The 12,206-nt window shown below is 56.8% G+C and overlaps 1 protein-coding gene across 1 annotated transcript; it reads left to right on the top strand.

Annotated features, from left to right (window-relative positions):
- Positions 1-1,678: 1,678 nt before the first annotated feature.
- Positions 1,679-11,817, top strand: SIK1 (salt inducible kinase 1). Its single transcript, XM_082247376.1, is given in 14 exon segments — positions 1,679-1,824; positions 2,553-2,697; positions 3,948-4,064; positions 4,356-4,419; positions 4,793-4,954; positions 5,174-5,298; positions 5,550-5,673; positions 8,023-8,216; positions 8,317-8,439; positions 8,559-8,738; positions 8,742-8,883; positions 10,010-10,237; positions 10,378-10,546; positions 11,123-11,817. Coding segments are annotated over 13 exon segments (1,968 nt in total). The 5' UTR covers positions 1,679-1,824; position 2,553; the 3' UTR covers positions 11,319-11,817.
- The last annotated feature ends 389 nt before the right edge of the window (positions 11,818-12,206 follow it).

The following is a 12,206-nucleotide window of genomic DNA, read 5'->3' as shown; positions in this document are numbered from 1 at the left end:
GGGGGTGGCAGCAGCGTGGGAAGGGTGCGGGGGGTGGCAGCAGCGTGGGAAGGGTGCGGTGGCGTGCGGGGGGGGGTGTCAGCAGCGCGGGAAGGGCGCGGCGGGGGGTGGTAGCAGCGCGGGAAGGGTGCGGCGGCGTGCAGAGGGGCGGCAGCAGCGTGGGAAGGGTGCGGCGGCGTGCAGAGGGGCGACAGCAGCGTGGGAAGGGCGCGGCGGGGGGTGGTAGCAGCGTGGGAAGGGTGCGGCGGCGTGCAGAGGGGCGGCAGCAGCGTGGGAAGGGCGCGGCGGGGGGTGGTAGCAGCGTGGGAAGGGTGCGGCGGCGTGCAGAGGGGCGGCAGCAGCGTGGGAAGGGCGCGGCGGGGGTGGCAGCAGCGTGGGAAGGGTGCGGCGGCGTGCAGAGGGGCGGCAGCAGCGTGGGAAGGGTGCGGGGGGTGGCAGCAGCGTGGGAAGGGTGCGGCGGCGTGCAGAGGGGCGACAGCAGCGTGGGAAGGGCGCGGCGGGGGGTGGTAGCAGCGTGGGAAGGGTGCGGCGGCGTGCAGAGGGGCGGCAGCAGCGTGGGAAGGGCGCGGCGGGGGGTGGTAGCAGCGTGGGAAGGTTGCGGCGGCGTGCAGAGGGGCGGCAGCAGCGTGGGAAGGGCGCGGCGGGGGGTGGTAGCAGCGTGGGAAGGGTGCGGCGGCGTGCAGAGGGGCGGCAGCAGCGTGGGAAGGGTGCGGGGGGTGGCAGCAGCGTGGGAAGGGTGCGGGGGGTGGCAGCAGCGTGGGAAGGGTGCGGTGGCGCGCGGGGGGGGGTGTCAGCAGCGCGGGAAGGGCGCGGCGGGGGGTGGTAGCAGCGCGGGAAGGGTGCGGCGGCGTGCAGAGGGGCGGCAGCAGCGTGGGAAGGGTGCGGCGGCGTGCAGAGGGGCGACAGCAGCGTGGGAAGGGCGCGGCGGGGGGTGGTAGCAGCGTGGGAAGGGTGCGGCGGCGTGCAGAGGGGCGGCAGCAGCGTGGGAAGGGCGCGGCGGGGGGTGGTAGCAGCGTGGGAAGGGTGCGGCGGCGTGCAGAGGGGCGGCAGCAGCGTGGGAAGGGTGCGGGGGGTGGCAGCAGCGTGGGAAGGGTGCGGCGGCGTGCAGAGGGGCGACAGCAGCGTGGGAAGGGCGCGGCGGGGGGTGGTAGCAGCGTGGGAAGGGTGCGGCGGCGTGCAGAGGGGCGGCAGCAGCGTGGGAAGGGTGCGGGGGGTGGCAGCAGCGTGGGAAGGGTGCGGTGGCGCGCGGGGGGGGGTGTCAGCAGCGCGGGAAGGGCGCGGCGGGGGGTGGTAGCAGCGCGGGAAGGGTGCGGCGGCGTGCAGAGGGGCGGCAGAAAAGTTGGGGTCCCTCTGGAAAGGTTGGGGCTCTTTGGAGGAAATAGATGAGATCTATGTGGAGAAGTTGGGGTTTTGTTGGGTCTCTCCTGAAGAAGTGGGGCCCCTAAGGAGTAAATGGGACTCATATACTTCATTCCTGGCTGCGTTCTTCCATACTGCCGCTAGGTGTCGCTCCTCCGCTCCCCACTGACGTCACGTGGTGAAGGCGCAGGCGCGTTGGGATGAAACTGAAACCCGACGATTACGGCGCCAGCTGTTCTCTGACGTCACCTACCGGTCTCCATGGAGACGGCGACATCACCCCGCGCGTCAGAGTTCCCAGTCTCTAGGCAACAGGGCGGAGTCCAGCAGGGGTTGACGTCAGTGTGACGCCAATGGGGCGGAGCCTTCGGGGTGAGTGAGGCGAAGAAGCACGTGACCTCCGGAGAAGAACAGAATGAGAGACCGAATACCGGAGAGAGAGAGCTGAGAGGAGACCGGAGACAGGTGAGACCCCCGATATACCCCGAGCAAACCTATATACCCCCCAACACTGAGCACCCCTATATATCCCCTCCCCCAACACTTACCGAAGACAGGTGAGACCCCCCAATATATACCCCGAGCACCCCTATATATACTCCCCTCCCCCAACACCGAGACCCCCCAATATACTCCCCTCCCCCAACACTGACCCCCCCAACACTGACACCCCTCCCCCAACTCTGAGCACCCCTATATATATACCCCCTCCCCCAACACTGACCCCCCTATATATACCCCCCTCCCCCAACACCGAGCACCCCTATATATACCCCCCTCCCCCCACACTGACCCCCCCTATATATACCCCCTCCCCCAACACCGAGCACCCCTATATATACACCCCAACACCCCTATATATACCCCCCTCCCCCCACACTGACCCCCCCAACCCCCACACTGACCGAATACCGAAGAGAGCGAGCTGAGCGGAGACCGGAGACTGTGAGACCCCCAATATACCCCCCCCAACTCTGAGCACCCCAATATATCCCTCCTCCGTATACACCCCTCACTGACCACACCAAGGAGAGGTGAGAGCCCCCCAATATATGTATACACCCCCTCCTCCATATCTATATACCCCTCCCCCTGTATAGACTCAGCACCTCATTCTATACCCCCCACCCCCTTCAATGACCGGATATTGTCCATGTCCCCCTCTGACCCCCCCATATCTTCTCTGCTTGTAGGATGGGGGTATTAAAGGACAATTGTGCTGCGGGCAGCGCCCCCCGGAGGCCCCTCCGCGTCGGCTTCTATGACATTGAAGGGACTCTGGGAAAAGGGAACTTTGCGGTGGTCAAACTGGCCAGACACCGCGTCACCAACACACAGGTAAGGGACCCGGGGGGGGGGGGGGGAGGGGGGCTTTGGGGAGATCTATTGGGAGGCGGAACTTAGGGCCTAGAGATACCAAGGGGGGGGTGTATACTCATTTTAGGTAGAGGAAGCATCAAGGAGGACCAATCTTATTCTGGGTGGAGGCACCATGGAGGGCCAGTGTTATTCTGGGTGGAGGCACCATGGAGGGCCAGTGTTATTGTGGGTCTATGGAGGGCCAGTGTTATTGTGGGTCTATGGAGGGCCAGTGTTATTCTGGGTCTATGGAGGGCCAGTGTTGTTCTGGGTCTATGGAGGGCCAGTGTTGTTCTGGGTCTATGGAGGGCCAGTGTTGTTCTGGGTCTATGGAGGGTCAGTGTTGTTCTGGGTCTATGGAGGGTCAGTGTTATTCTGGGTCTATGGAGGGCCAGTGTTATTCTGGGTCTATGGAGGGTCAGTGTTATTCTGGGTCTATGGAGGGCCAGTGTTGTTCTGGGTCTATGGAGGGCCAGTGTTATTGTGGGTCTATGGAGGGCCAGTGTTATTCTGGGTGGAGGCACCATGGAGGTTCATTGTTATTCTGGGTCTATGGAGGTCAGTGTTATTCTGGGTCTATGGAGGGCCAGTATTATTCTGGGTGGAGGCACCATGGAGGGCCAGTGTTATTGTGGGTCTATGGAGGGTCAGTGTTATTCTGGGTGGAGGCACCATGGAGGTTCATTGTTATTCTGGGTCTATGGAGGGTCAGTGTTATTCTGGGTGGAGGCACCATGGAGGTTCAGTGTTATTCTGGGTCTATGGAGGGTCAGTGTTATTCTGGGTGGAGGCACCATGGAGGTTCATTGTTATTCTGGGTCTATGGAGGGTCAGTGTTATTCTGGGTCTATGGAGGGCCAGTGTTATTCTGGGTGGAGGCACCATGGAGGTCCGGTGTTATTCTGGGTGGAGGCACCATGGAAGGCCAGTGTTGTTCTGGGTGGAGGCACCATGGAGGTCCGGTGTTATTCTGGGTCTATGGAGGGCCAGTGTTATTCTGGGTGGAGGCACCATGGAAGGCCAGTGTTGTTCTGGGTGGAGGCACCATGGAGGTCCGGTGTTATTCTGGGTGGAGGCACCATGGAAGGCCAGTGTTGTTCTGGCTGGAGGCACCATTGAGGGCCGGTGTTGTTCTGGGTGGAGGCACCATTGAGGGCCGGTGTTATTCTGGGTGGAGGCACCATGGAAGGTCAGTTTTAGCATGGTTTGTCATTGTTGCCCCACCACAGGTCGCCATTAAGATCATTGATAAAACTCGTCTGGACCGAGTTAACCTGGAGAAGATCTACCGAGAGGTCCAGATTATGAAACAACTGCGACACCCACATATCATCCGCCTCTATCAGGTGATTATATTCTTCTCCAGACCAATCACCACCTCTCTGCCCCCCCCCTACCCCCAGATCATTACCCCCATCATCCTCCTCTGTGGGGGTGATTAAATTCTTCTCCAGACCAATGACCACCTTTACCCTCCTTCTCCTCCCCAGATGATTATCCTCATCATTCGCCTCTTATCAGGTGATTATATTCTAGACCAATCGCCACCTCTCCCCTACCCCTCTACCACCCAACCCCCTGCTTCTGCTCATCATGCTCCTCCCCCAGCATCATCGCCTTGTGTTTCTTTTCTGTAGGTGATGGAGACTCGGGACATGATCTACATCGTCACCGAATACGCCAAGAAAGGGGAGTTATTCGGTGAGTTCATGGGATGGTGAACCCCACCCCCCTATGTCCAGGCCTGCTTATGTAAATAAAGAGGAGGAGCCAGCAGAACTCCACCCCCCTATGTCCAGGCCTGCTTATGTAAATAAAGAGGAGGAGCCAGCATAACCTAATTTCCATATGTCCAGGCCTGCTTATGTAAATAAAGGGGAGGAGCCAGCTTAACCTAATTTCCATATGTCCAGGCCTGCTTATGTGAATAAAGGGGAGGAGCCAGCTGAACCTAATTTCCATATGACACAACCTTTCTACACTTCCCCGCTGTTATAGGGCCACACAGTGACCTCATTGGCCCCCATGATATTCCCCCTGGAGGTGAAGGGTAAGACTCCTCTTTGTTCTCCAGATTATCTGACTGTTCGGGGGCGGCTGACGGAGGATGAGGCCCGGGAAAAGTTCCTCCAGATCCTGGAGGCGGTGGAGTATTGCCATTCACAGAACATCGTCCACCGAGATCTGAAAACCGAGAACCTCCTGCTGGGTGAAAACATGGACGTCAAACTGGCTGGTGAGTGGCAGCTGCTGAACTCGGGGGGGAGTCATGTGCTGACTTGTAGCACCGCAGTGCTGGGTTCAATCCTGCAAGGACATGGTATGTGGGGGCCTCTTCTATAGAGCACCATGTATGTCTCCAGTCACTCCCTCGGGGTGGTGTGATCTCTGTTGGGGTACATATTTAGTATTTTTCTGGTGTCTCCTAATGTCCATTTTTCTCTCTCCTCCTCAGATTTCGGGTTCGGTAACTTTTACATGGAAGGCCGACCCCTCAATACTTGGTGTGGAAGCCCGCCGTACGCTGCTCCAGAGGTCTTCCAGGGGAAGGAGTACGAAGGACCACTGCTGGATGTCTGGGTGAGGACAATGGAGACTCTGATAGTATGGGAGGGGGCAGTGCATGGAGTGACGGTGCAGACTGGCTTGGTGTGTAGGGGGGTGTGTCTTGGTGTGTAGGGGGGTGTGTCTCGGTGTGTAGGGGTGGCGGGTCTCGGTGTGTAGGGGGTGTGGCTCGCTGTGTAGGGGGTGTGGCTTGGTGTGACTCAGTGTGTAGGGGGGTGTGGCTCGGTGTGTACAGAGTCTTATGATTCCATGTTGTGTCTCCGCAGAGTCTGGGGGTCGTCCTCTATGTTCTCCTGTGCGGGTCGTTCCCGTTCGATGGACCCAATCTGCCGACACTGAGACAGCGAGTGCTGGAGGGGCGATTCCGCATTCCCTTCTACATGTCAGCAGGTGAGCGCATACAGGGGGGGTGATCTCTCTACTCCTCAGAAATCACCCATCTCTGTTTATATACACCCCTCACCCTATATACACCACACACCCTATATACACCCCTCACCCTATATGGACCTTATATACACCCCTCACCCTATATACACCCCTCACCCTATATACACCCTATATGCACCTCATATACACCACACACCCTATATACACCTCATATACACCCCTCATCCTATATACACCCCTCATCCTATATGGACCTTATATACACCCCTCACCCTATATACACCTCATATTCACCCTATATACATCCCTCACCCTATATACACCTTATATACACCCCTCACCCTATATACACCCCTCACCCTATATACACCCTACACACACCCCTCACCCTATATGGACCTTATATACACCCCTCACCCTATATACACCCTATATACACCCCTCACCCTATATACACCCTATATACACCCCTCACCCTATATACACCCCTCACCCTATATGGACCTTATATACACCCCTCACCCTATATACACCTCATATTCACCCTATATACACCTCACACCCTATATACATCCCTCACCCTATATACACCTTATATACACCCCTCACCCTATATACACCCTACACCCTATATACACCCCTCACCCTATATGGACCTTATATACACCCCTCACCCTATATACACCTCATATTCACCCTATATACACCTCACACCCTATATACATCCCTCACCCTATATACACCCCTCACCCTATATACACCCTATATACACCCCTCACCCTATATGGACCTTATATACATCCCACACCCTATATACACCCCTCACCCTATATGGACCTTATATACACCCCTCACCCTATATACACCTCATATTCACCCTATATACACCCCTCACCCTATATACACCCCTCACCCTATATACACCCTATATACACCCCTCACCCTATATACACCCTATATACACCCCTCACCCTATATGGACCTTATATACACCCCTCACCCTATATGGACCTTATATACACCCCTCACCCTATATACACCTCATATTCACCCTATATACACCTCACACCCTATATACATCCCTCACCCTATATACACCTTATATATACCCCTCACCCTATATACACCCTATATACACCCCTCACCCTATATGGACCTTATATACATCCCACACCCTATATACACCCCTCACCCTATATGGACCTTATATACACCCCTCACCCTATATACACCTCATATTCACCCTATATACATCCCTCACCCTATATACACCCTATATACACCCCTCACCCTATATACACCCCTCACCCTATATACACCCTATATACACCCCTCACCCTATATACACCCTATATACACCCCTCACCCTATATGGACCTTATATACACCCCTCACCCTATATACACCCCTCACCCTATATGGACCTTATATACACCCCTCACCCTATATACACCTCATATTCACCCTATATACATCCCTCACCCTATATACACCCCTCACCCTATATACGCCCTATATACACCCCTCACCCTATATACACCCCTCACCCTATATACACCCCTCACCCTATATACACCCTATATACACCCCTCACCCTATATGGACCTTATATACACCCCTCACCCTATATACACCCCTCACCCTATATGGACCTTATATACACCCCTCACCCTATATACACCTCATATTCACCCTATATACATCCCTCACCCTATATACATCCCTCACCCTATATACACCCCTCACCCTATATACGCCTTATATACACCCCTCACCCTATATACACCCCTCACCCTATATACACCCTATATACACCCCTCACCCTATATACACCCTATATACACCCCTCACTCTATATACACCTCATATACACCCCTCACCCTATATACACCTCATATTCACCCTATATACACCTCACACCCTATATACATCCCTCGCCCTATATACACCTTATATATACCCCTCACCCTATATATACCCTATATACACCCCTCACCCTATATACACCCCTCACTCTATATACACCTCATATACACCCCTCACCCTATATACACCTCATATACACCCCTCACCCTATATACACCCCTCACCCTATGTACACCCCTCACCCTATATACACCCTATATACACCCCTCACCCTATGTACACCTCATATACACCCCTCACCCTATATACACCTGGTATGTTGCATATACCTGCAGGGGGGGTTGTGGTGACGCTCAGGTGGCGCCCCTCCCCCCATGCCAGGAAGATTTATCTGTATTGCTGACTTGTAGTGCCCCCCAGTGATATGAATTGGGGGTTGTGGGGTCACAGTGTATGTCATGTGATCTTTGTCTCCTCCCCCAGATTGTGAATATTTGCTGCGCAGGATGTTGGCGGTGGATCCCGCCAAGCGGCCGACCATCGCTCAGATAAAAGAGCACAAATGGTTCCAGGGTTCCCAACTGTCCCTGGCTAAGCCCCTCCCCATCACTAAACCCTCCCTGCAAGTCCTCGCCATCATGCAGAGCCTGGGCATAGACCGAGAGCGCACCCTGCAGGTAAGGGGCAGTACTGCATGGCATAGGGGGTCACCCCCCCCCCCCCCATGTTCTGATCGACCCCTCCCCCCGATATTCATGAACTCTCCTTATTTCTCAGGCACTACAGAACGACACGTATGACCACTATGCCGCCATTTACTACCTCCTGGTGGAGCGTCTGCAGGAGTCCCGACTCAGCCAGGCTCCACCCCTAACCCCGCCCACAGCGGACTGCAGCAAGGTGAGAGCCCGCCCATGGGGGGGAAATGTTTCTGTAGGGTGGATATAAAACATGCGAGGACTCTGATAGGTGGGTGCAGGGTCAGTCCTATATTAATATGGAGTACCTCTCTCCTCCAGGTCTCCTCCCCCTCTGGGGTCTCCCTCCTCCAGGGCTCCGCCTCCTCCGGGGTGTCTCCAATCTTGTATCATCCTCACACAGAAGTGTCCGATTATGACCTCAGCACTCCCCTGCAGGTAAAGGACGTGCCGTGCTTTGATTGGCTGGGGGGATTGTCTGTCAGCAGGAAGGAGCTCATCTGATTGGTTGTGTTGCAGACATTGTTACATCTGGGGGAGTCGCCGTGTCTGGGGGTGCCGGTGTCCTGCCCATCCTCCACCCTCCAGGACTCCGTACTGTGTGAGGTCATCCTGAAGAACAGCCGAGCCAACGCTACAGCACCAAGTACGTACCTTCTATGGCCATGACCTCTGACCCCCCAACACCTTCTATGGCCCTGACCTCTGACCCCCCACCACCTTCTATGGCCATGACCTCTGACCCCCCAACACCTTCTATGGCCCTGACCTCTGACCCCCCCCAAACCTTCTATGGCCATGACCTCTGACCCCCCCACCACCTTCTATGGCCATGACCTCTGACCCCTCCCCCCACCTTCTATGGTCATGACCTCTGACCCCCCCCCCACCTTCTATGGCCATTACCTCTGACCCCCCCCCCCCACCTTCTATGGCCATGACCTCTGACCCCCCCCAAACCTGTATTCCGGTCCTCTGACCCCCCCCCCCCCCCAAACCTGTATTCCTGAACCTTCTGTGTCCCTAACCTCTGACTCCCCCAAACCTTTTGTGCCCCTGGCCTCTGACCCCCCCCAAACCTGTATTCCTGACCTTTTGATCTCCCCCCCAAACCCTTTGTGTCCCTAACCTCTGACCCCCCCAAACCTTCTGTGCCCCTGGCGTCTGACCCCCCCCCCCCAAGCCTGTATTCCTGACCTCTGATCCCCCCAAAACCTTCTGTGCCCCTGGCCTCTGACCCCCCCCCCCAAACCTGTATTCCTGACCTCTGACCCCCCCCCCCAAACCTTCTGTGCCCCTGACCGATGACCCCCCAAACCTTCTGTGCCCCTGGCCTCTGACCCCCTTAAACCTTTTGTGCCCCTGTCCTCTGACCCCCTCAAACCTGTGCCCCTGGCCTCTAACCCCTTCCCCCCCCCCAAACCTTCTGTACCCCTGGCATATGACCCCCCCCCCCAACCTCCTGTTCCCCTGACTTCAGACCCCCCCAAAGCCTTCTGTACCTCTGACCCCACCCTAAGCCATCTGTGCCCCTGACCCCTTTCTCCCTCAAATGACCTGTGCCCCTGGCCTTCATCCCCCCCCCCCCCCCAAACCTTCTGCACACCTGACCTCTGATACCGTAACCCCCCAAACCTTCTGTGCCCCTGGCCTCTGACACCCTAATCTTCTTCCCCCCCCCCCCAAGCCTTCTACATGCCTGGCCTCCCCTTGCACCTTCCACTACACTATGTGCCCCCCCCTGTCTTAACCATTTTCTCTTCTTTCTTCAGGTATCTTCGTCTCCTCCACCTCTTCTCCATCCAGCAGCCTGGAGAACTGCCTCCTCCCATCCTTCACAGCTCCTCCCCCGACACCTTCCACCCCCCGTTCCACAGCGCCGCTCAGCGCTCAGTCTGCGACTCCCGTACTGCAATATAACGGCGTCACCCCAACCAGCAACCTTCTTCCTGTGGCCTTCCAAGATGGCCGCCGAGCCTCGGACACGTCACTCACTCAGGGTACGAATTTCCTGTGTATTGTGTGTGCCCCCCCCCCCCGTGTTTCACCCCATTGAATGACCCCCCCCCGTGTGTCACACCATCTAATGACCCCCCCCCCCCCATGTGTCACACCATCTAATGAGCGCTTGTCTCTGCAGGAATGAACGCTCTTCGCCAGCTCCGGAGGTCGGTGCGAGTCCGCGGCCTCTTGTGTCTCAGCAAATTACGGCACAGAGGGATCGGCACCCGCGGGGGGCGCTCTGCTGATAACGCACACACTACGGCCGAGCCCCAGGGGTTGTTACAGGAGGTTCTGCAGCAGCAGAGGTGAGTGATGGCACAAGGAGGTTTCATCTCTGGGAGCCCCCATCCCTGGGCTAGTCCATGGGTGACCCCCCCCCCCCCAGTTCCAACCCGCCCCCCGCCATCCCTGGGCTAGTCTGAGTGACCCCCCCCCCCCCCGTTCCAACCTGTCCCCATCCCTGGGCTAGTCTATGGGTGACCCCCCTTTTCCAACCTGTCCCCATCCCTGGGCTAGTCTATGGGTGACCCCCCCCCCAGTTCCAACCCGCCCCCATCCCTGGGCTAGTCTATGGGTGACCCCCTTTTCCAACCTGTCCCCATCCCTGGGCTAGTCTGAGTGACCCCCCCCCCCCCGTTCCAACCTGTCCCCATCCCTGGGCTAGTCTATGAGTGACCCCCCCCCCCCCGTTCCAACCTTCTCCCCCATCCCTGGGCTAGTCTATGGGTGACCCCCCTGTTCCAACCTGTCCCCATCCCTGGGCTAGTCTATGGGTGAACCCCCCTGCACCCCCCCCCCCCCCATCCCTGGGCTGGGCTAGTCTGAGTAACCCCCCCCCCCATCTCTTATTTCTGATCTAATTCCTCATCTCCTCCATGCAGGTTGTTGCAGATCTCGGTGTCCCCGCCATCCTCCGTGTCCCCGCCATGTTCTCCATCTCCGCTTCTCCTGGAGTGCCCCGCCAACTGTTACCTGGAGCCCACATTTTGCAGCATCGCACAGCCGCACATGGGGGCCCCCCAGGCTGTCTACTGTAGCATGGACTGTGGCCCCAGCACCGCCCCCTGTGCGTCCTAATGGTCGAGGGGCGGAGTCTCATATTGGACAATTACCTCTTAACCCCTTCATCACTGGAGAGCCTTGCAATACAACTAGCGCACAGAGAGGCACCTCTGGTGTTGGAGGGGACTATGCAGCACTGATGGGGTTAAAGCAATAATCTGAAGCACAGAACAAACGTTCACCTCGGAGTGTAAAGACGCCGCCAATATTTATTATGGACGATTCCGGGGGCCCGAGAGGGCCAGCACAACTAGAGCTAATCTCAAAGCAATTTATTGTGGATGTTAAAGTTCAGAGTTCCTTTATTCCCCCCCCCCCTTCCTCCTGTACTGCCCCCTAATGTCTGATACTGACCACACCTCCTGTACCACCCCTAGTGTTTGATCCTGACCACACCTCTTCTTGTACCGTCCACTGGTTGCTGTATCACCTACGGCCTGCATTGGCTGGACTCATGGACACTACAGGTCTCTGACCCATTTTTACTTGTGAAATAAATTATTTTCATACAAACACAAAAGTCTCTTTTCTTCTGAAGGTTTATCCTGTACATTGTCACAAAGTGCTGGGTGGCCTCATCCACCTGAATCTCGGACGAGGCCCCACCTGAATCCAAGACGAGGCCCCACTTGACCCAGACGAGGCCCCACCTAAATCCCGGACCAGGCCCCACTTGACCCAGATGAGGCCCCACCTGAATCCCGGACGAGGCCCCACTTGACCCAGACGAGGCCCCACCTGAATCCAAGACGAGGCCCTACTTGACCCAGACGAGGCCCCCGGCTGACCCACCACTCCCGAGTCGTGGCCGGAGACCCCCGGCAAACCCTGTTCATAACATCCCCAATGACCACATTCTCCTGTATTCTAGTGTTCTAGTAGGTTGGTCTTTCTACAACAAGA

This window comes from Pelophylax lessonae (assembly GCF_965119305.1).
Source record: "Pelophylax lessonae genome assembly, chromosome: 2".
Taxonomy (NCBI): domain Eukaryota; kingdom Metazoa; phylum Chordata; class Amphibia; order Anura; family Ranidae; genus Pelophylax; species Pelophylax lessonae.
Note: the sequence above shows the minus strand (reverse complement) of the source record. Positions and strands in the feature narration are given on the sequence as shown.